The sequence below is a fragment of the Dipodomys merriami genome, unplaced genomic scaffold (assembly GCF_024711535.1).
Source record: "Dipodomys merriami isolate MVZ:Mamm:240054 unplaced genomic scaffold, mDipMer1.0.p SCAF_22, whole genome shotgun sequence".
NCBI classification, from domain to species: domain Eukaryota; kingdom Metazoa; phylum Chordata; class Mammalia; order Rodentia; family Heteromyidae; genus Dipodomys; species Dipodomys merriami.
The window spans coordinates 19499515-19523038 of NW_027203604.1; the positions used below are offsets into that span (position 1 = coordinate 19499515).

The 23524-nt window shown below is 41.0% G+C and overlaps 1 protein-coding gene across 2 annotated transcripts; it reads left to right on the forward strand.

Moving 5' to 3' along the window:
- Positions 1–2102: 2102 nt before the first annotated feature.
- On the forward strand, positions 2103–23429 carry LOC138834842 (cytochrome P450 3A5-like). Of its 2 annotated transcripts, none has more exons than XM_070033608.1 (13): positions 2103–2337; positions 4989–5082; positions 6555–6607; positions 9324–9423; positions 10572–10685; positions 11424–11512; positions 12058–12206; positions 13869–13996; positions 15212–15278; positions 16519–16679; positions 18673–18899; positions 21459–21621; positions 23137–23429. In XM_070033608.1, the coding sequence occupies exons 1-13, from the start codon at positions 2267–2269 to the stop codon at positions 23230–23232; spliced, it is 1512 nt and encodes a 503-aa protein (XP_069889709.1). In that variant the 5' UTR covers positions 2103–2266; the 3' UTR covers positions 23233–23429. The 2 variants fall into 2 exon arrangements, with proteins under 2 accessions (XP_069889709.1, XP_069889710.1); XM_070033609.1 differs by having other exon boundaries at positions 16630–16679.
- Positions 23430–23524: the final 95 nt, after the last annotated feature.

The following is a 23524-nucleotide window of genomic DNA, read 5'->3' on the forward strand; positions in this document are numbered from 1 at the left end:
TGACATCATTTTGTTGTTTATGACAGCAGAGCACTCCATTGTGTGTATGGGATGCAAGTTTTCAACATTATCTGATGGAGAGGCTGTCTTTCTCCTACGTATGCATTGACTGCTTTACTGAGAATCATGGCTGCAGCTGCATGACTCTGTTGTGTATTCCACTGGGTTTACATGTCTGTCTTCATGCCCATACTATGCTGCTTTGGTTATTATGGCTCTATGATATAATTTGAAGGCAACTATTATAGTACCTTTGGCACTTCTGGTTTTTCTCAGGTTGCTTTAGCCATTTAGGGACTTTTGTGCCTCTGTACTAATTTATTTTGTTGGTCATAGGGCTTGAATTCAGGAACTGGAGTCTGTCCCTGAGCTCTTTTGCTCAAGGCTAGCACATTACTACTTTGAGCCACAGTTCCACTTCCAGTTTTTGAGTAACTAATAAGAGATAAGAGTTTCATGGAGACTTTTCCACCTGGGCTGGCTTTGAACCACAATCCTCAGATTTCAACTTCCTAGGTAGCAAGGATTATAGGAATGAGCCACTGGCACTAAGCTCCTCTATTCTAATTTTAAGATGGTTTCTTTTGGGGAGGCCGGGAAGGTAGCTCAGTGGTAGAGTGCTTGTCTTGCATGCATGAGACTCTAGGTTTGATTCTTCAGCACCACACAAACAGAAAAAGCTGGAAATGGTGCTGTGGCTCAAGTGGTAGAGTGCTAGTCTTGAGCTGAAGAGCTGAGGGGCTTTTCTCTGGTTAATTGCAGCTAAGAGTTTCAGAGGCTCTCCTGACCAGGCTGGCTTTGAACCACGATCCTCAGATCTCAGACTCCTGAGTACCTAGAATTATAGAAATGATCCACCAGTGTCTGGCTTCTCTGACATGTCAATGTACTCACTTATAACTATTAACGTCCCTTTTAGAACTGACTTTTCTTTAACTCATAAGTTTTTGTATGGGCTGGGAAGGTGGCTCAGTGGTAGAGCGCTTGCCTTGCATGCATGAGACCCTGGGTTCGATTCCTCAGCACCACATAAGCAAAAAGAAAAAACCAGAAGTGGCTGTGGCTCAAGTGGTAGAGCACTAGCCTTGAGCTGAAGAGCTGAGGGACAGCATCCAGGCCCAGAGTTCAGGCCCCACGACCAGACCAAAAAAACAAACAAACAAATAAGTTTTTGTATGCTATATTTTTATTTTCATTTGATTCTAGGAATTTCTGGATCTCTTCCCTGATGTCTTCAATGTCCCAGTCATAATTCATGAGTTTATTGTTCAATCTCCATGTTTCTGTAGTTTTGTAATTTCTCTTGATGCTAAGTAATTTCTCTTGATGCTAATATTTAATTTTATCCCATTGTCAGTTCATAAGACACAGTGCATTCCATTTTTGTGTATTAAGACTTGCTTTGTGGACCAATATGTGATGTATTTTTTTTAATTCATAAGCTTCTGAGAATAGTGTGTATTTTATCTATACTGGATGGAATAGGCTGTAGAAGTATTAAGTCTATTCATTTGGTGGTGAAATTTAACTCTGATATTTCTTGGTTGAGTTTTTGCCTGAATTATCAAACTATTACTGCAAATGGGGTATTGAGGTTGCTCATATGTATTGTTATTAATTCCTAATCTGTCCATTAATGTCTAGTAGTGTTTTATGAAATTGGGTTGCTAAGCATGGTGGGTCATATCTGACATCCCAGCTTCTCAGGAGATGGAAACTGGGAAAATCATAATCCAAGGCCATCTTAGGCAAAAAAGAAAAATAAAAGAAAAAAATTAACATAACCCATCTCTACCAATAACTGGATATGGCAGAATATGCCTGTCATCCCAGCTATGTGGAAAATATAAGTATTAGGCCCACAGTCTGGATGCCATCTCAGAGGAGGAGGAAAGCATAAGACACTATTCAGCTCTTGATCATGTCCCAAAGTTACTGAGTATTTGGATAGTGCTTGTTTATTTTTTCCTAGGATGGCCTGGAGTTCACATCAGGAGAGAAATTAAGAAACACCTGAAAGGCCATTAATAATCATTTACCAAGTGTCTAAGTGGACAGCTTGTCTGAGTTCTTCAACTATAATAGGCATGGGAAGGCCCTTCTACTGGTTGTGGCTCTGGTTCCACCCCCTTCCTAGCAAATAAAATTCTAGCCTGGATTATCAATTCATCACTGGAAGAGGAAGAGAAACTTGGCAGGCACATCTCTGAAAAGAAGCTTTCAGCTGAAAGAAGATCTCAGAGGAGAACATAGAGGAAGCCTGGCAATGGGCCCAACCACAAACTTTTCTGTGGAAACTTGGATACTCCTGTTTATCACCCTGCTGCTCCTCTATCTGTGAGTAACTGTCTGTCCTTCTGTCATTTAAGACTTGGGAGGTTGATCAGACTCCTCTTCATTGTCTCTTGACTTCATCCAAGGGGAAAATATGGAGAGGAACTTGATTAAACAATGGCAAACCCCTAAGTGACTAGTATTGGTCTTACACTAATTCCTTGGAGGAAAATAAAGCATTCTCTTTTGCCAATAACAACCATCCATCTATGTCCATGCCAGGTTTTACTGAGAATATTTGGTCCTAGCAATTATCTTCCAATGGATTCTGCCTAATCAATCAGAATTCACCAGAAGCAAATTGTGAACAACAGCCCCCTCCCTCCAGGTACAGATGCCACACCAAAGCTCCAGTGTCTAGAGCAGAGGGAGATGGCTTAGACTTGCATCTCATTAGGCGCAGGTGTTTAGGTGTTTCAAATGTTTGAAGCTGAAATACACTACATAAGTCACTCTTGGTGCAGTTCATTTGCTATGCAGCTGTGATGAAGGTTTCTGGCAGCTGCACAAAGAACACTGCAAACTCTTAAGACAAATGGAGCAGACCAGGGCTATCCACACTGTGTATTTGAAACAATGCCAGTATTGATGCCAACACAATGTGAATGCAATAAAAGTGATGAGCCTCTTCATTTGTATCAAAAGTTTCTAGCAGAGCTGGGCAACCGTGGCTCATGCCTATAATCCTAGCTACTTAGGAGGCTGAGATCTGAGCATCATGGTTCAAAGCCAGCCTGGTCAGAAAAGTCCCCATGAAACTCTTACCTCCAACTAACCACTCAAAAAAAAAAAAAAAAAAAAAAAAAAACCAACCAAACAAAAAAAAAAAAAAAATGGAAGCGGCTCTATGGCTCAAAGTGGTAGAGCACTAGCCTTGAGCACAAAGAGGCTCAAGGACAGTACCCAGACCCTGAGGTTAAACCCCACAAAAGGGAAAAAAAATGTTCCTAGCAGAGTGCCAATAGGTCCTACCTGTCATCCTACCTACTCAGGAGGCTGAGATCTGAGGATTGCGGTTCAAAGCCTTCCCAGGCAGGAAAGTCACTGAGAGTCTCTAACCACCAGAAAATGGACCTGTGCCTCAAATGATGGAACACTAACTTTGACCACAAAAGTTCAGGGACTGAATTCACGCACCAGGAACACACACATAAGTTGCATCACTGTTCCAAAAAATGAAAGGAGCTGGATAGAAATTGGAGAATTCCCCTTGCCTGCCTCTGCCTTTATATGGTACCATGTGGCATAGATATTTGGTGAGATCTTTCATTAGAGTCGACATTGGTCCAACCTTAACCCCATTGCTTGTCCTCATGGAAGAGTTCATGGAAATGTGAACTTTCAGAGAGAGAAGCTCATCTAATTAATTTGTCACACTGCAAGATCTTTCACTAGGGCCACATTAACCCCATTGCTTGTCCTCATAGAAAAGCTCATGGACGCCTGTAATCCTAGCTACTCAGGAGGCTGAGATCTGAGGATCATCTTTTAAAACCAGCCAGGGCAGAAAAAAAAAATCTGTGAGACTCTTATTTCCAATCAACTGCCAGAAAAGGTGGAAGTAGAGCTGCAGTTCAAGTGGTAGAGCTCTAACCTTGAGCAAAAACAAAAGCTAAGGGACAACACCCAGGCCCTGAGTTCAAGCCCCAGGATGGGCACAAAAAAAAATGCCATGGAAGAATGCCACTGTGAATCTCCTAGAAGAGTTCCTGTTGTATAGTGAGAAAATGGCCACATTTTGAAAGGTAGAATTTTGAAGTCTTTATTAAAAGGTCGGCAACTGCATGGTGAACTCTCCTGTCTCAAAAACCAGCAGCCAGCAATTCACTGAACACTATTGGAAAACTGAGCAATGAAGACCAGAGGGGAAAGAAAGAACAAAAATAATAGAAACAAACTTCATCTCCAGTGGAGAGCTGAAGTGGGATGCCATGGTGACTGGATTAGAGCCAGAAGACAGGAAACAGGACACAAACATAGAGACAGGTGGCATGGTGTCCTGGTGCCTGATCCTGGCCAAAACAGGGTTGGGTCAGGGGACAGAGCCACAGGAAACTCAAGTCCGAGGCACAGGACTGACAGGTTTAATAACCAATCAGGGGCTGGGAAGGTGGCTCAGTGATAGAGTGCTTGCTTTGCATGCATGAGGCCTTGGGTTCAATTCCTTAGTACCACATAAGCAGAAGGGGAAAAGAAGCCGGAAGTGGCACTGTGGTGCAGGCCTCAAGACTGGAAAAAACAAAAAAACAAAAAAACAATCAGCTTCCATCGCCTGGGACACAAAGGCTTCTCCTTCCCCCACCATACAGACAAGACACCAGACCCTACCTACCATCCACCATGTGGCCAAGATGGCAGACCCAATCTCCCCACTTCACTCCCATTTGGAGACATTTATTGGGTGTTCACTACAAGACTGGAAACACAGGCAATAGCTCTTCTGGTCAATCTACACAGGCAACAGCTCTTCTGGTCAATCTTAATGCCAGTGGGAGAGAAATGAGTGACCCCAAGGATTGCTTTTGGCGGCTTTGTTGCTCTGTGGAACCTCCATGTTCCCTTCCTCTCTGCCCCACCTTAGTGACCTTCCTCCCCCTTTTGTACAAAGTCACATTGTTGTCACCTGCCCTCTTTTTTTTTCTTCTCCTTAATAGATATGGAGTCTATTCAAATGGTATATTTAAGAAGCTTGGAATTCCCGGCCCCACGCCTCTACCTTTTTTAGGAACACTTCTGCACTACCGCCAGGTAAGGGGGGTTCATCTGATGGGTCTTAGGGTCACTCAACCATCGAAATTGGGATCCAAATAGAAGCAAGGTGAGAATAAACCCCTAAGGTAGATACAGGTCCTGCAGTGCCCAAAGCCCCAGGCTGGGTTAGCTGACAGGAAAGCTGACAACTCCAAACCCTCTGAGCCTGGGCTGTGCTGCTCCAGGCTCTAGATGCTCAGAGGGGAGGAGACTCATTGTTCTGAAATTTTAATCAGTTGGCAGATAATATAATATCTAGCTTCAGACCCCAGTGAGTGACAACTGCCCACAGGATCTGCTACTGCTATGACTCTCAAACGGGCCTTAGACCCAGGGCCCTCAGCTTCACTGTAACCATGGTGATGGCTCTCAGCCACTGCCACCACTTCACCATTGTCATGCCCAGATCCTGAGGGCCCTTGCTCCCCACAGCAGCTAGCGCTGTTACATCTTCTGTGCCTGCAATGTCTGCGCTGCTGGGTTCTTTAATCTTTTATTTTGTTATTAAATAACTATACAAAGAGGCTACAATTCCATAAGTCAGGTGATGAGTATAATGAAGCTAATCAATGCCACCAACTCTTGTTTTTTTTGTTTTGTTTTTTTGTACCAGTGCTGGGATTTGAACTCAAGGCCTGAGTGCTGTCTCTGAGCTTTTTTGTTCAAGTCTGGTTGGCACTCTACCCCTTGAGCCACAATTCCACTTCTAGCTATTGGGTGTTTAAATTGGAGAGAAGTATCTTGGACTTTTCTGCCTGGGCTGGCTTTGAACTATGATTCTCAGATCTCAGTTTCCTGAGTTGCTAGGATGACAAGTATGAGCGACTGGCACCCAACCAAGCCTTGCTGCTGCTTCTTTTCTTCTTCTTCTTCTTCTTCTTCTTCTTCTTCTCCTCCTCCTCCTTCTTCTCCTCCTCCTCCTCCTCCTCCTCCTCCTCCTCCTCCTCCTCCTCCTCCTCCTCCTCCTCCTCCTCCTCCTCCTCCTCCTCCTCCTTTTTTTTTTGGGGGGCCAGTCGTGGTGTCTGAACTTTGGGGCTCAGCACTGTCCGTCAGCTCTTCAGCTCAAGGCTAGCACTCTACCATTTGAGCCACACTGCCACTTCCACCTTTTTCCACTTCTGTGGTACTGAGGAATTGAACCCAAGGCCTCATGCATGCAAGGCAAGCACTCTACCACTGAGCCACCTTCCCAGCCCCCAAACCTTGCTTCTTAAGACTTGGGACCTCCTTGGGATTCTTCCAGAAGCCAGGATCCATGGGGGGGGGGGGTCTTCATAGACTCCTATCTCCCTTCAGCCTTGACTCTCGAACCTTCTGTCAGACTGTACCTGTGTTCCTCATGGTTACTGCGTGGCCATTCAAGAGATTCAAATCACATGGGCCCCAATGACACATGGGTTGTGACTTTCAGAAGAATAAAACTAATTTACAGGGTGTTTTTTTCCCTCTCTTTCTCTCTCTCTTCCCAGGGTGTGTGGGATTTTGACGCGAAATGTTATAAGAAGTATGGGAAATTCTGGGGGTGAGTATTCAGCAAACTTCCCTTGACTTGTTAGCATACAGCTGCCTTCTGCAAGGAGGACAGGGCCAGCCCAGAGCCTTCCACCCACAGTGACACAGGGAGAGGATTTGGGCCCTCAACTCACCCTGGTCCTAAGGGTCACCAAGTGTCATGGTCAAGGGTCAGAATCAGGTGGAGAATGTTGATAGATTATGACTTTTCTCAAAACATTGATGGACCAGGAATTTCTGGACTCATTAGAAAGTGTCTTTTTACTTCTCTTTTCCATTTTTCTTTTCCTTCTTGGGTCCCTTTTCCTTACATATGATTCATTAATTATGCATAATGTGTCAATTATGTGTTATGTATCAGTTGTGTATCGTGTCATTTCAAATATGTATTGTTCTAGTACATATTTATAAATATATGCAGGACATGCTGTCCTTCGGTTATAGAGACACTTTTCATTAAATTTGAAAAATCCCTCCTAGACATTTTAGAATGATTGCATGCTTTTGGAAGAAAGGCTAGGAGACAAAAGTCAATAGCTGGGGGAAACATGCACCTCTCTTCAAGCAGAGGTTTGATTCATTTGTTTCTTGTCTTCCACAAAGACTCTTTAGCGCAAGTTGCACAAGAATCTCTCTGTCTACCTCATCCTATTGACTTTGAAGACTTTGACTTTGACATGGTTTTTTTGTTGTTTCTTAGTGTGTATTAATTGTGCAAAGCCAGAAGCTTCATTATGATCTTTCTATAAATGCATGAATATGCACAATCACATTAACCCAGTCTGTCATTTATTTAAAATTTTTATCTTTTTATTTTTTATTTATTTTACTTTTATTGATTTATGTATTTTTGTGCCAGTGCTAGAACTTGAATTCAGAGCCTCACCCTCTCACTTGGCTTTTTTTGCTCAAAGCTGGTGCTCAGCCACTTGAGCTACACCTCCAACTTCTGGCTTTTTGCTGGTTAATGGAAGATAAGTCTCAGGAACTTTCTGTGTGTGCTGGCTTTGAACCTTGATCCTCAGATCTCAGCCTCCTAAGTAGCTAGCATAACAGGCATGCGCCATCAGCACCTGATGGTGCATGAACTTTTTTTTTTGTCGGTCAGGGGGTTTGAACTCTGGACTTGAGTGCTTTCCCTACACTCTTTAGCTCAAGGCAAGCACTTGAGCCACAGCACCACTTCCAGTTTCCTAGTGGTTTATTGGAGATAAGAGTCTCACGGAGTTTCCTGCCCAGGCTGGCTTTGAACCATTGTCCTCAGATCTCAGCCTCCTGAGTAGCTAGGATTACAGGCATGAGCCACCGGGCATATGAACTTTTTAATTTGCCATTAAATTCAGTTTGTAGGTATTTATTTGAGAATTTTTGCATCTATGTTCATCAAAGTCATTGTTTCTCAGCTTCCTCTTATTTATTTATTTATTTTTTGCCAGTCCTGGGGCTGGAACTCAGGGCTTAGGTGCTGTCCCTGAGCTTTTTGTGTTCAAGGATAGCACTCTTCCACTTGAGCACAGTGCCACTTCTGGCTTTTTCTGAGTTTAGTGGAAATAAGAATTTCACAGATTTGGGGCTGGGAAGGTGGCTCAGTGGTAGAGCGCTTGCTTTGCATGCATGAGGCCCTGGGTTCAATTCCTCAGCACCACATAAGCAAAAAGAAAAAAGCCGGAAGTGGCACTGTGGCTCAAGTGGTAGAGCATTAGCCTTGAGCTGAAGAGCTGAGGGACAGCGCCCAGGCCTCAGGCCCCACAACCAGACCTCCCCCCAAAAAAAAAGAATTTCACAGATTTTTCTGCCAAGGTAGGCTTTGAACCATGACTGTCAGATATCAGCCTCCTGAGTAGCTAGGATTACAGGCATAACCACAGATTTGTCTCTAATGTTAATTGATACATTTTTTTCTCTTCTTTTGTGTTTAATTTAATTAAAGATTTCTTTCAATCTTTTATCTTTCAGAGGAGCAACTTTATTTCATTAATGCTCTGAATTGTGATGTCGGCTCATATTTTATTAATTTCACTTTAGGTCTTTATTATTTGTTTCCTTCTCTAATTTCAAGATTGTCATCTTCTTGGTATTCAAATACACTAAGTATCTCATTGGGTTTCTGATTTGACATGTCACTGCTTTTAATGTAAGCACTGATACTTATAAGCATCTATCTTATCCCCACTTTCATTGGATCCTACAAATTCTGTTATGCTGTGTTTATTTTATGAAATTTGAGTGGACTCAGTGATTAGGAGCTTGCTGCGTATCAGACCTTAACTTGACCTTGTTACTGTATATACTTTACATTGCATGTGGATTTTTTTTTTTTTTGTCGGTCATGGGGCCTGAACTCTGGGCCTGGGCGCTGCCCCTCAGCTTTTCAGCTCAAGGCTAGCGCTCTACCACTTGAGCCACAGCGCCACTTCTAGCTTTTTCTGCTTATGTGGTGCTGAGGAATCGAACCCAGGGCCTTATGCATGCAAGGCAAGCACTCTACCACTGAGCCACCTTCCGAGCCCATATATGGAATATTTTTAACATCCAAGTCTGAATTCCTAGGAATGCCTCTAGAGAATCTAGCTTATTAGGTTTAACCACCTCTGTTTTTCCTTTCCTTTTTTTTTTTTTTTTTTGGTTGAGGTGGAGACTTGAACTCAGTGCCCCGTACTTTCATTCATTGGCTGACACTCTACCAACTGAGCCATGCCTCCAACTCCTCTGTTTTCTCAATACAGGTTGTACGATGGTCCGCAGCCGGTGCTGGCAATTACAGATCCAGACATGATCAAAACAGTGCTGGTGAAAGAATGTTACTCTGCCTTCACAAACCGCAGAGTAGGCATCCATTTTTTTTTAGCTACAAATACTTATTTCATATATATATATAGTTGGCTTAACTTTACAGTAGGTTTATAATTGTGGTTAACATACCATTGTAAATAAGTGTTTGTGTAATTGTTGGTATTTTCCTACTCATCTTATGTTGTCAGTTCTTTGCATGTATTTGTATATTCTGATTTTCTTTTTTACCAGAACAAGTTAACATTTGTCACACAACTATTATTTTACTTTTTGATATACATATCTTCTTTAAGCAAGATTTCAGACCCAATTGTTTTCAAACACAAATATATCATGGGAAAAAAAGGGGTCTTTTTTTATTTTTTGAGAATATCCCAAATTTAATCATCAATTAAATTTAAAGTTAAAAAAAGACTGACCTGGTGGCTCATGCCTGTAATCTTAAGTAGTCAGGAGGCTGAGATCTGAGGATCATAGTTCAAAGCCAGCCTGGGCAGGAATGTCCATAAAACTCTTCAATTAACCAACAGAAAACCAGAAGTAGCTTGAAACTCAAAGTGGCAGTTAATCTTGAGCAAAAAAAAAGCTCAAGCACAGGGCCCAGGCTCTGGGTTCAAGCCCCATGGCAGAAAGAAAGAAAGAAAGAAAAAGAAAGAAAGAAAGAAAGAAAGAAAGAAAGAAAGAAAGAAAGAAAGAAAGAAAGAAAGAAAGAAAGGAAAGAAAGAAAGAGAAAGAAAGAAAGGAGGAAGGAAAGAAGGGAGGGAGGGAGGGAGGGAAGGAAGGAAGAGGAAGGGAGGAGGGAGGGAAGAAGGAAGGGAGGAAAGAAGAAAGAAAGAAAGAAAGAAAGAAAGAAAGAAAGAAAGAAAGAAAGAAAGAAAGAAAGAAAGAAGAAAGGAGGAAGGAAGGAAGGAAGGAAGGGAAGGAAGGAAGGAAGGAAGGAAGGAAGGGAGGAGGGAGGGAGGAGGGAGGGAAGAAGGAGGGAAGAAGGAAGGAAAGAAAGAAAGAAAGAAAGAAAGAAAGAAAGGAAGGAAGGAAGGAAGGAAGGAAGGAAGGAAGGAAGAAAGAAAGGAAGGAAGGAGAGAAAAGAAAAGAAAAGAAAAGGCATGCCTGTTTAACAAAAACTCAAAAACTCCAAAGACCTCGGAAGCTTAAGTTATCTAAAAATGATTTTTGCTTTACAGTCTTTGGGGCCACTGGGATTCATGAAAAAAGCTGTCTTCATAGCTAAGGATGATGAATGGAAAAGAATACGAGCCTTGTTAACTCCAGCGTTCTCCACTGGAAAACTCAAAGAGGTAACAGACTAAGATGACTAATTGGAAATTTATAGAATGATGGGCTGGGCTGTAGCTCACTGATAGATTATTTGTCTAAGATGCAAGAGTCCCTAGTTATGATACCCAGGACTTCAGAATTGGGTAAATAAATAAAAAATATATAATTATATATAAGCTTATATATATATATGGAAGCTGGGCAGAGTAGCTCACACTTGTAATCCTAATTACTCAAGAGGATCATGGTTCAAGGCCAGCCTGTTCTAAAAGGTTATAAGACCCCTTTTCAACCTGGGCCTGTCATTTCAGCTGCATGGGAGGCTGAGATTCAGAGGAAGATCACAGTTCTAAGTCAGCTGAACCAAAACCTTTTGCAAGACTCTAGCTCAACAGAAGCTGAGCATGGTGATGCATACCTCTATCTCAGCTATGACCAGAAGTGACAAAAAGGATCAAGGCGGGGGAAAAAAGGCTGAAAGTTTATTTTAGTGGTTAGAGCCACCTGCCTAGCCTGAGTTCAAAACCTATACTATAAATTTTTTTTAAAAAACGTATAGAGGATTTAGGAGATTCCTAGAGAAAGAAATAATAGTTGCAAGAAATATATTATTTGAGTCCTAAATTCCTCAAAATGACTCTTCACTTCTAGGTACTATGATAGATAATGTATTTTTCATTACTTCATTCTTGGGAAACTCCTATGCTCTCTGGGCCCAAGTCTCCCCACACACATCCAGAACTTTATTTTGTGTCTAGATGTTCCCCATTATTGAACAGTATGGAGACACGTTGGTGAAGAACCTGAGACGAGAGGCAGAGAAAGGCAAGCCTGTCACCATGAAAGAGTGAGTGGATCATAGGTATTGGGGCTCTGTGTTTAAGGATCACATGCCCTCAGTTTCCAGTGAATAGCTCAAGACTCTCCAGTTTGGGCTGGGAAGGTGGCTTAGTGGTAGAGTACTTAACTAGTATGCATGAAGCCCTGGGTTCAATTCCTCAGTACCACATACACAGAAAAAGCCAGAAGTGGCACTGTGGCTCAAGTGGTAGAGTACTAGCCTTGAGCAAAAGAAAAGCTCAGGGACAGTGCCCAGGCCCTGAGTCTAAGCCCCAGGACTGGAAAAAAAAAAAGACTCTCCAACTATTTGCAAGGGAGTAGCATTCCCCCAGCAAATCCCTCCACTGAGCAGACTTAACGATGAATGTGGCATTTCAACTGCAGTAGACCAAGGGGCTGTTCCCAGAAGCACGCAGGGCAGCTGGGAAGAAAGTCTCACTGATCTTACCCAGGCATAAGAACCACCTTGCCTTTGTGCACACAAATAGGAGACACAAAAGGATTAGGGAGAGATGGAACTGTTCATTTCCCATGTCTCTATTCTCTGCTCAGCATCTTCGGGGCCTACAGTATGGACACAATCGTCGGCACATCCTTTGGTGTGAGCATTGATTCCCTCAACAACCCACACAACCCCTTTGTAAGAAAAGTCAAGATCATCTCACAATTGAACTTCTTCCATCCATTTGCTATTGCAATAAGTATGTGCTCCACTATCAATTCCTTTCTCTTTTCAAATTACCATCCAATGAGGATCTAAGTCATCATCTACTTGAAAATCTAAAATATATAGTTTTTGGTACATTAAAAGATAATGTGTGTAGCTCATGCCTGTAATCCTAGCTATTTAGGAAGCTGAGATCTGATGATCATGATTTGAAGCCAGCCCAGGCAGAAAAGTCAGTGAGACTCTTATCTCAAATTTACCACCAAAAAGCCAGAAGTGGAGGGATGGTTCAAGTAGTAGAATGCCAGCCTTGAGGGAAAAAAAGCCAAGTGAGAGCTAAAGACCCTGATTTTATACCCAGTACTGGCACAAAAATTTGCCAAAATTCAGAAGCTTATATCTTTTAACCTTTTCTCTCCCCGGATATACCATGATTAGGTTACTCATCCATCAGGTGATGGACAATTCCTTGAACTTCTGCTTTGACTATTGTGAAGAGAGTGTTGTTATAAAACTTCTGCACATGTTCATCTGGGTACAGCTGGATCATTAGAAAATCTATTCTTATTAAAGAAGCAAGAAACTGTTTCAATAATAATTGCTGTGCCACTTACATTCTTGACCAACACACATGAGTGCCAGCTATTTTCATGATTTCCACAACCTGATATGTTCAAATCTTTTCTTCTGTCCATCATAGTGAACATGTCCAGGCATTTCATTGCAGTTTTGATTTGCATTGGGTGTTTTTGTTTTTTGCTCTGTGTGTGTGTGTGTGTGTGTGTGTGTGTGTGTGTGTGTGTGTGTGTGTGTGTGTGTGTGTGTGTGTGTGTGTGTGTGTGTGTGTGTGTGTGTGTGTGTGCCATTCCTGGGCCTTGATCCTGGGCCTGGATCCTTGATCCTGGGCCTGGATCCTTGATCCTGGGTGCTGTTCCTTTTTCTCAAGGTTGGTGTTCTACCACTGGAACCACAACTCCATTTCCAGCTTTTTTGGTGATTAATTGGAGATAGGAGTCTCACAGACTTTCCTGCCCAGGCTGGCTTCAAATTTCACACCTATTGGGAGTTTGCCAAATTTTCACTTGTTTTTAGTTTCAAGTTTCATTCCATGATACTTGAAGAATTTACATTATTTCTCTCCTGACACTTGTTCTTGAATAGCATGATTAATTACAGCAAATGAATAGGTCTTTCTTCATCCAAAGAGATTCGATCCCAACAAATAAAAGGATAAGGAGCTAAGCACCCATGATTCATGCCTATAAATCCCAGATACTCAGAAGGCTGATTACTGATGATCACAGTTCCTAGCCAGCCCAGACAGGAAACTCTGGCAAACTCTTATCTCCAGTGAAACACCAAAAAGCCAGAAATGGAGCTGTGACTCAAGTGATAGAGCACTAGCCTTGAATGAAAAAACTAAGAGACAACACCCAGGCCCTGAGTGCACATTACTAGCCCAGTAACAGTACAAAAACAGGATAAAGTGGGTCAGGGAATTTAGTCCTGTTCTACTCACTGCCATGGCTCTCTGGGTGATTTGCTTAGGCTCAGCCAATGTCCTGAAGGCTGAGCAAAGGTCACAGAGGAAATGACTCCTGTTTGAGAGCCTGATGATTCTCCTGGTATTTTCTTTTAGAAAATGATTGTTTCCTGGCATTTTTCACTATCATCTCTGTTTTTCTTTCCCATTTAGCACTCTTCCCATTCCTTACCCCAATTTTTGAAGCATTAAATATCACCAGGTTTCCAAAAGAGGAAATTGATTTTTTTATGAAGTCCATAAACAGGATGAAAGAAAACCACCTCCATGAGAAACAAAAGGTAAACTGGTATGGCAAAAAGGATGACATTCACTTCCTGATTCTTGGTCAGACTGTGTCACATTCTCCTATTTTAAGGCACAGGATGTAGAGCAAGAGTGGTTTTGCATCATGGAGAGAGTAAATGAGTAAATAAGGTTAAGTTTGAGAATAGCCATTGAGAATGAATCAAAGAGAGGACATTGAACATTGTGTAACCCGCATGATAAATTCTATGCTTTGGCATAAATAATGCTCTGGCTAACGTTTTACCATTTCCCTTATTTCAACAAATTGTCAAGGAATTTAAAAAGATCCTGTTTGACAATTACTTCATTGATCTTAGTCAATTACTCTTGATCTTAGTCTGAAAACAAATAATTTCAATCCCAAACCTCTTACCCATTATTTGACAAGATTACTCAGTGGATGGTCATCTCAGGTAGCTACTTCATTGTTGCTATAAATTACCCTTGATCTTAATCTGAGAACAAATAATTACAATCCCAAAACTCTTACCCATTATTTGACAAGATTACTCAATGGATAGTCATCTCAGGCAGCTGGTGACATTTAGAGTCCTGTCCCTCTCCCTTTAATGGGCAAGTACTCTCTACCCATCAAGGTTACCAGATGGCTAATCCAGTTTGCCACCATGTTGCCTGGAGAAATTGTGCCAGGTCTGGGAGGTAGACAGGGGCCCCAAGGTGTCAGTGAAAAATATATAAAATTCCCAAAAGCACAGAAGTATTTGAATGTGCTCAAACAAACCATTTGGTAGTATTTTCTGGAAATACTCAAGAGTATTACTGCATTTGACACCAGATGCTATTGGACAGGATTACTAAAAATTTATCCCAGGAGAATGATTTGTTCCCAAATATTCAAAAATTGTTTTGTTCATTTATGTACCCTGCAACACCAGCTAGAATTCTTAGCTTTATTAAAAAAAAAAAAAAAAAGGCTACCAGGTGCTGGTGGTTCATACCTGTCATCCTAGTTACTCAGGGAGTCTGAGATATGGAGGATCACAGGTCAAAGCCAGCCCAGGCAGGAAAGTACATGAAACTCTTATCTACAATTAACCACCAGAAAACCAGAAGTAGCCCTGAGTTCAAGCCCCACAAATGACTTAAATAAATAAAAATAAAAATAAATAAGTGTCATATTCTCAGATGTGAGACTCAACAGTACACTTCTGTTTGACTCTCTCTATAATTTCCCTTCCTGGTTCCAGAATCGAATGGATTTTCTTCAGCTAATGATTAACTCACAGAATCACAAAGATACAGCGTTCCATAAAGGTAACTGAAGGTTATGTCATGATCTACAAATGGAAAATCAATGAGGGAGGAGGGTTCTGAGAATGTACAAGAGATTTTCCAGGAAAAAGTAATTTAGAAACATAGTTATTTGCAGACTACAACTGGTAACCAGAAGTACTTTTTAAATGTCACAAAGGTCAAAGTTCCAAGGGCGACTATAAACAAGCATTTCCTACCACCGAAGTCAATCAGTATGGATCATTGATATTAAAAACAAATGCCAAATCTCATTGTCATAGAAATCCACAGATGCAGAGCCTCTTCAGCAAATTTATACCTAGACATCTGGGCCAGAAGCACAGAGTCCCATGTTAATAATATTTCTTGGAAATACAGGTGGATGTGTGTCCATTAATTTAATCTACTGTAAAGTTTGGCTTTTCCTTCTTAATTAAATAGTAGCTGGAGGTGGGGGGGGGACAAATCTCAGAAACAGCGTAAAAATCCTGTTCCTTCTCATACTTTCAGTTTTCTTTGTAATTTATAAAAAATTATGGATTTTTTTAAATTGTTAATTAATATGTTAGCGATTTTTGACAGAAATCATTATTACTGAGATGACTGTTAAAAGAAGACTTTCTTGTTAATTATTCATATATTTATGTTTGGCACTAGACTGCATGGAAGATTATTCCATGCTTCTTTATTGCAGTGGAATGTTACATTATTTTATTTTTTGTACTATGCCTTTTTTGTAAAATTTTGATCATCTCAGGAAGTCCATCACCTCTCTTCCTGTTTCCTCCGTTCCCACTTCCTCTTCCTCTATTCTCCCTTCTCCTTATTTTTATTATTAAAGTGGACTATCTGGGTGCCCAGGCTCATGTCTGTAATCGTAGCTACTCAGGAGTTTGAGATCTGAGGATTTTGGTTCAAAGCCAGCTTTAGCGAAAATGTCCATTAAACTCTTATCTCCAACTGACCACCAAAAACACAGAAGTAGGGCTGTAGCTCAAGTGGTCGAGTGCCATCCTTGAGCACAAAAGCTCAGGATCAGAGCTCAGGCCCGGATTCAAACTCCAGGCTTGGCAGAAAATAATTAATAATAATAATAGTAATAAGAATAAATAATAATTTTGCTTTTTTCTTGTTTTATTAGATAAATAGCAGAATGACAAGCAGTCTGAATTGCATACCATTGAATTTGAAAAATTGTGTTTGTGTTTGTTATGTTCTACATTGACCTGCATTTCCTGAGATGTCTCTCCTCTCACCTTAGCTCTGTCTGATTCAGAACTCATAGCCCAGTCCATTACTTTTATTATGGCTGGCTATGAGACCACTAGCAATGCTCTTTCCTTTGTTATGTATGCATTGGCCACTCACCCAGATGTCCAAAAGAAGCTACAGGAAGAGATTGATCGAGCTTTGCCCAATAAGGTAAGTAGATGGCACCAGAAGAGGAAGGAAGAGGTGAAGCCTTAACATGAATGCCTTTTCATTTTGCAAATAGAATGTGTCATTTCCTTTATCAAGACTATGTTGAAAGAGATCAAGCTGGGCACTGGTGGCTCAAGCCTGTAATCCTAGTTACACAGGAGGCTAAGATCTGAGGATCAAGGTTCAAAACCAGCCTGGGCAGGAAAAACTGTGAAACTCTTATCTCCAATAAACCACCAGAAAACCGGAAGTGACTCTGTGGCTCAAGTGGTAGAGTGCTAGCCTTGAGCTGAAGAGCTGAGGGACAGTACTCAGGCCCAAAGTTCAAGCCCTATGACTGACAAAAAAAAAAAAAAAAAAAAGATCAACCAAAAAAGAAGCATAGGTAATGGATGCTAACTCAAAGAAATATAAAATCTTTAGGGATGTGCTAGTGGTGGCTCACACCAATAATCCTAGGTACTTGGGAGGCTGGTTCAAAGCCAAACTGAGAAGGAAAGTCTGTGAGACTTTTATCTCCAATTAACCACCAAAAAGCCAAAAGTGGAGACATGGCTTAAGTGGTAAGGTGCTAACCTGAGCAAAAAATAAAAAAGCTTACCTAAAGCAAGAGATCCTGACTTCAAGTCCCAGTATTGGAAGGAAAGAAAGGAAAGAACAGAAAGGAGGAGGGGGAAGGAAGGAAGGAAAGAAGGAAGGAAGGAAGGAAGGAAGGAAGGAAGGAAGGAAGGAAGGAAGGAAGGAAGGAAGGAAAGAAGGAAGGAAGGAAGGAAGGAAGGAAGGAAAGAAGGAAGGAAGAGAAGGAGGAAGGGAGGGAAGGAGGGAGGAGGGGAGGAGAGGAAAGGAAAGGAAAGGAAAGGAAAGGAAAGGAAAGGAAGGGAAAGGAAAGGAAAGAGGAAGGAGGAAGAAAAGACCTTTATAATATAGTGCTGATTCATCCATTAACTATTTACCACAATAAGACACAGCCACAAACCATCCATAGCATGGTAATTGGCATTTTTCACTTGAGATGGCTGGACAGTTTTCTCTGCTGGCATTGCTATACATTCACTGGTCTCAGCTGACTCATCTCTGCCCACTCATCTTCACTGTGCAGTCATGTGACTAGAGGTGAAGAAGTCACATGTGACCCCTGGAGTCTGGAGCCCAAGGTCAACTTTTAACTTCTGCATTCTGAAAATCTTCCATTTCCCACCAAGGGATAAGCAAACACTAACCACACTGGCCTTCCATTACTGCCTCAGCTTGATGTGTGGGGCGTGAAGACCTCTGTCCTCTTGGGCTAGGCTGGCTGTTGTAGCTTGGGTGAAACAAAGGTGTCTTGTACTCAGAAATGGACAGCAATTGCATGCACACACACACACACACACACACACACACACACACATCTTGAGAATAATGTTTCTAGTCTATTGATCATGCCCATTCACCCAAGAAAGAAATTTCAGAACATGTTAGATTGTACTGAATACCTCCCACATTCATAATCTACTCCTCACACATCTCAGTGGACCATTAAGCAGGTCAAAGCACATTATTGTTATTAAAATTCCTTTATAGATACATTTACAAAGGTATTTTTACCAATATGAGTTATGGGGTTCTTTTTCTCCAAGATAGAGACTCAAACTCCATTTATTATGGTTTCACTCATTGGGCCGGCACCCTACCACCTGAACCACACCTCAGACCCCAAGTTATATTTGTTTGAACTTCCTAACAAAGCAGTGTACTGCACAGATTGACTTGAAGCTGTTCATAAGCCTTAGTTTAGGAGACATTCCTTCCTTTTCGTTTTACTTTCAACCTTACTTCTTTTCATTAGTTAGATATTAACTGTCCAAAAGAGATTTCACTGTATCTTTTCCATACATGTATATAATGTATTTGAGCCTATTCAAAACCTCTACTGTTGTTTATAATATATATAATATATTATTACATATATCTGAGATATATAATAATATATGTAATTATTCTTTCTTCCCAGGCACCTGTTACCTATGATACACTTGTAGAGATGGAGTACCTGGACATGATAGTGAATGAAACATTCAGATTATTTCCAGTTAGTAGTAGACTTGAGAGAGTGTGTAAGAAGGATATTAAAGTCAATGAGATATTCATTCCCAAGGGAATGGTGGTGACAATTCCAGCCTATGCTCTTCATCGTGACCCAAAGTACTGGGCAGAACCTGAAGAGTTCCGTCCAGAAAGGTACAGGAATCATGGGAAAGGATTCTACTCTTCTAACAAGACACCTCACATAGATTCCCATGATCCTTAGTATAAAGGAGAGAGATGTGATTCTGCAGTTTTCTTGTCATTTTCAGATACTCCTTCCTTCCAAGTGTTCTTTTGGAAGCTGGACGCCAGTGGCTCACGCCTGTAATCTTAGCTACTCAGGAGGCTGAGATCTGAGAATCACAGTTCAAAGCCAGCCCGGGCAGAAAAGTCCATGAGCTCTGATCTCCAATAAACCACTAGAAAACCAGAAGTGGCACTGTGGCTCAAGCAGTAGAGCACTAGCCTTGAGTGGAAGAGCACAGGGACAGCGCCCAAGCCCAGAATTCAAGCCCCATGCCAACAAAAAAAAAAAAGTGTTCATTTGGAAATGTTATAAGACATATACTAGGGGAGAAAATATTGCTATCATAGACTGGCAGCTTAAAATAAGTATATTATTGTGTTGTGTGTTCTTATGGACATTTTTCTATGAAAAAACAAGTAGGTTATTATTAACAGGTGTTCTGGTTCTGGTAGCTCATGTCTATAATCCTGAGTATCATGAATACAGAGGAGAAAGAAATTGTTGAAGAAGTAATAGGAGGATGAGAAAAAAGATGAGAAGGAATAAGAGAAAGAAAAAAAAAGCAGGGCACCAGTGGCCTATGCCTTTAATCCTAGCTACTCAGGAGGCTGAGATCTGAGGATCACAGTTCAAAGACAGCTGGGACAGAAAAGTTCATGAGGCTTTTATCTCCAATTAACCACCAGAAAACCAGAAGTAGGTATGGCTCAAACTCTTAGACCACTGGCCTTGAGCAAAACTGCTCAGAGACAGCACCCAGGCCCTGAGTTCAAGCCCCATGGCAAATAAACAACAACCAAAAAAAAAAAATGGTAGACTAAAAAGGAAAGAAAAAAGGGAAGGAAAACATAAATATAAGCATTTTCTCCCATTTTCTTTTTTTTTTTTTTTTTTTTTTTTTTTTGGAGGGGGGGTCCGTTCGTGGGCCTGAACTCTGGGCCTGGGCACTGTCCCTCAGCTCTTCAGCTCAAGACTAGCACTCTACCACTTGAGCCACAGCGCCACTTCGGCTTTTTTTTTCTGCTTATGTGGTGACCCAGGGCCTCATTGATTGCAAGGCAAGCGCTCTACCACTGAGCCACCTTCCCAGCTCCTCTCCCATTTTCTTAAATGAAAAATGGCCAACAAACAATGAGTGGGGGCTGGAACCCACTTTTTCTTCACTCGGTTTCATTTCTGTGAGAACATATCCTGCATCCATTTTAGATTTTATACTTAACAGTCATTCTTTTTCTGAAATTCAACAGCTTATGTACGGGGGTTACAGTTCACCATGTCTATGTAAGTGTTGATTGCTTCTTGTTCAAGATTCACTTCATCCATCATTCTCCCCCATCCCCTTTGACCCCTCCCCCAGACTCATTTCTATTCCCCACTTCCTTTATCAAACATGGACATTGAGTATTCCTGCTGTATTTGAGTCCTATTCCCGTTTTCATTCATTCATCTCTTCTCTCACTCCCTTCTACGTTATGATCTCATTTCAGCTTCCTGGTATGCATTTTGCACCACTGTCTGTTAATAGTTCAAAAGATTTACTCCATGGAGTTTCACTCCTGTATGTACTCGACCATATAGACAAACATATGTGTCTATGTGGTTATATGTGAGCTTGTATTTTAGGTCTAAGAACCACATAGGAGAAGAAACAGGTTCCCTGTGTCTTTCTGGGCCTGGCTTACTTTGTTCACTAGAATATTTCTTAGGGGCGTCCATTTCCCTGCAAATGACATAATTCCATTCTTCTTGATGGCTGCATAAAATTCCATTTACATACATAGAGATTATATACATATATACATTATGTAGATATCAGTGCTATATATGTATTAATCTATTCATTTATTGTGGAACATCTGGTTTATTTCAATAACTTGGAAAAAATAACTCCATTCAGATACAAGAGGCATTTAGAATACAAAACAGACCAAATCAGGATAAACCTCTCCATGACATATTATAACTCAAAACAAAGAAATAATTGTTTATGTTTTTAAAACAGCATTCATCTTCTCTGGTCTCAACAAGACCCAGAGCTCTTGTAAGTGAAAAGCTCAAGGAAGGATTTTTTGCTTACAATTCTCATGATTACATAATCACAGCAGAGTTCCAATAATTAGCCCACAAAAAAAATTTCTCTCTAAGACTTTTTTTTTGGTGCTGATTCTGGGCCTGGGTACTGTCCCTGAGCTGATCTGCTTACAGCTGAGAGTTCTACCCCTTGATCCTCAGCTGTACTTCAAGCTTTTTTTGTGGTTACCTAGAAATAAAGAGTCTCATGGGCTTTCCTGCCCTGAATGGCTTTGAACCAGAATCCTCAGATCTCAGACCTCCTGAGTAGTTAGGATTACAGGTGTGAGCCACTGGTATCTGGCTTCTATATGACTTTTTGAGGGGTTCAAATAAGAACCTTGGACATATACCCCTTTGGATTTCTGTTTTACTAACTTGTTTTCACCTACCAGGTTCAGCAAGAAAAATAAGGATAGCATTGACTCTTGCATATACTTACCCTTTGGAGGTGGACCTAGAAACTGCATTGGAGGACGATTTGCTCTCATGACCATGAAACTTGCTATTGTTAGAGTACTGCAGAACTGCTCCTTAAAAGCCTGTGAAGAAACACAGGTAAAACAGTCAACTTTCAACCTGAAAGATGCTCTTTGCACAGAATTGTTCTGGCTCTATTTACCAAAATACTGTACTCATTCATATCTTAATAATTTTATATTGGTCAATGTATCCATTTGGAGCCAGTTGTAAACTTAAAAACATTCTTCATTTCTAGAGTTTCTACATTTGTGACCTTAGATAGACAAGACAATAGTGATTATACAGTACAGAGTCCAATAAAGACTCGCATAGCAAGATTAAGTGAAATCTCACAGAGCTTGCCCACATCTTGGAGTTGCCTTTCATGCCAACTGGGGAGTGATTTGTGCAAAAAAAATCTTGAGGGGCAACAATTACTTCGTCATTATATTTAGTGGTTTAACACCACAATAATGAATGCTCTCTTATAATGGTATTTCTCAACCGCTGACAATCTAATGGATCAATATGAGAAATCATGATGGCTGGATTTTCCCAGAAAAATCCAAAATAATTCACAAGAATGTGACTTTAAAATATCCCCTCTGGCTATCTTGTGTGACCATGTTAAGAAGCATGGCTGTAAAGTATTTCTGACAATTTTTTTTAAAGGCAGGCTGGGAAGAAAATCTGTGAGACTCTTTATCTCCAATAAACTACCCCCCAAAACCCAGAAGTGGGGCTAGTTTTATGACAGCATCCAGGCCTTAAGTTCAAGTCCCAGGACCAGCACACATACACACAAAAATTAAACCAAAAAAAAGCTGAATGGTCTTTCAAAAGTAATGCCCAGTAACCTGCCTTTTTTTTTTTTTTGCCAGTCTGGCATTTGAACTCAGGGCCTGGGCACTGTCCCTGATCTTCTTTTTGCTCAAGGATAGCACTCTACCACTTGAACTATAGCGCCACTTCTGGCTTTTTCTGTTTATATGGTACTGAGGAATCGAACCCAGGGCTTCATGCATGCTAAGCAAGCCTTTTACCACTAAGCCACATCCATAGCCCCCTTTTCTTTTCTATTTTATTTTTTTGGGGGGGTCAGTCATAGGGCCTGAACTCTGGGACTGGGCACTGTCCCTCAGCTCTTCAGCTCAAAGCTAGCACTCTACCACTTTGAGCCACAGCACCACTTCCAGCTTTTTCTATTTATGTGGTGCTGAGGATTCAAACCCAGGGCCTCATGCATGCAAGGCACTGAGCCACTGAGCCACCTTCCCAGCCCTTTTTATTTTATTTTTAACATTGAGCCCTTTTTACATAAAATTCACATTTCAAAACCTGTAAACCAACCTGATTTTATCTCAGACTATTGTAGAATGGGTGTTTTATAAACATTTTGTTCAAGAAATAGATGGAAGAATGCTTTTACTATCTAATCTTGGTATCCTTTATGGAATACATTGAGAGGAGCTGCATTGTATAATTCTGGAAGTCGTTTTTATATGTTTTATAAGGCATGAGCATCTCTAATATATCTTTTCTACTTTGCTCCTATTGGTGATGATGTCTCACCAACATATTTCTCCATATGCTTTTGTTTGACTATTACAGGTGCCCTTGAAGTTACACAAGCAATCACTTCTTAAACCACAAAAACCCATTGTTTTAAGTGTTATACCAAGAGATGGGACTACAAGTGAAGCCTGAAGGATTTTTCTCACTATTCTTTAAGAAGTCTGTGTCCCAGAATGCAGAAACTCAATTCACTCTGTGAGGAGATGGGCTAAATCAACTACATATGATGAATGCTGAATGATGGGTTCCTCATTCCCCTGTCAAGCATCATGTAACAGAATGTCATATAAAAGAATGAATGAATGAGCCAGTATAACATAGACTATTCCTCTTTTTTTTTTCTTTTTTTCTTTTTTTGCCGCTGTGGGGCTTGAACTCTGGACCTGGGTGTTGTCTCTGAGCTCTTCAGCTCAAGGCTAGCACT

Coding starts and splice junctions, on each gene's coding strand:
- LOC138834842 (XM_070033608.1), top strand. CDS start 2,267: ATGGGCCCAACCACAAACTTTTCTGTGGAAACTTGGATACTCCTGTTT. Junction 13,997..15,211: donor ACCTCCATGAGAAACAAAAG/GTAAACTGGTAT, acceptor TCCTGGTTCCAG/AATCGAATGGATTTTCTTCA. Junction 21,622..23,136: donor AAGCCTGTGAAGAAACACAG/GTAAAACAGTCA, acceptor TGACTATTACAG/GTGCCCTTGAAGTTACACAA.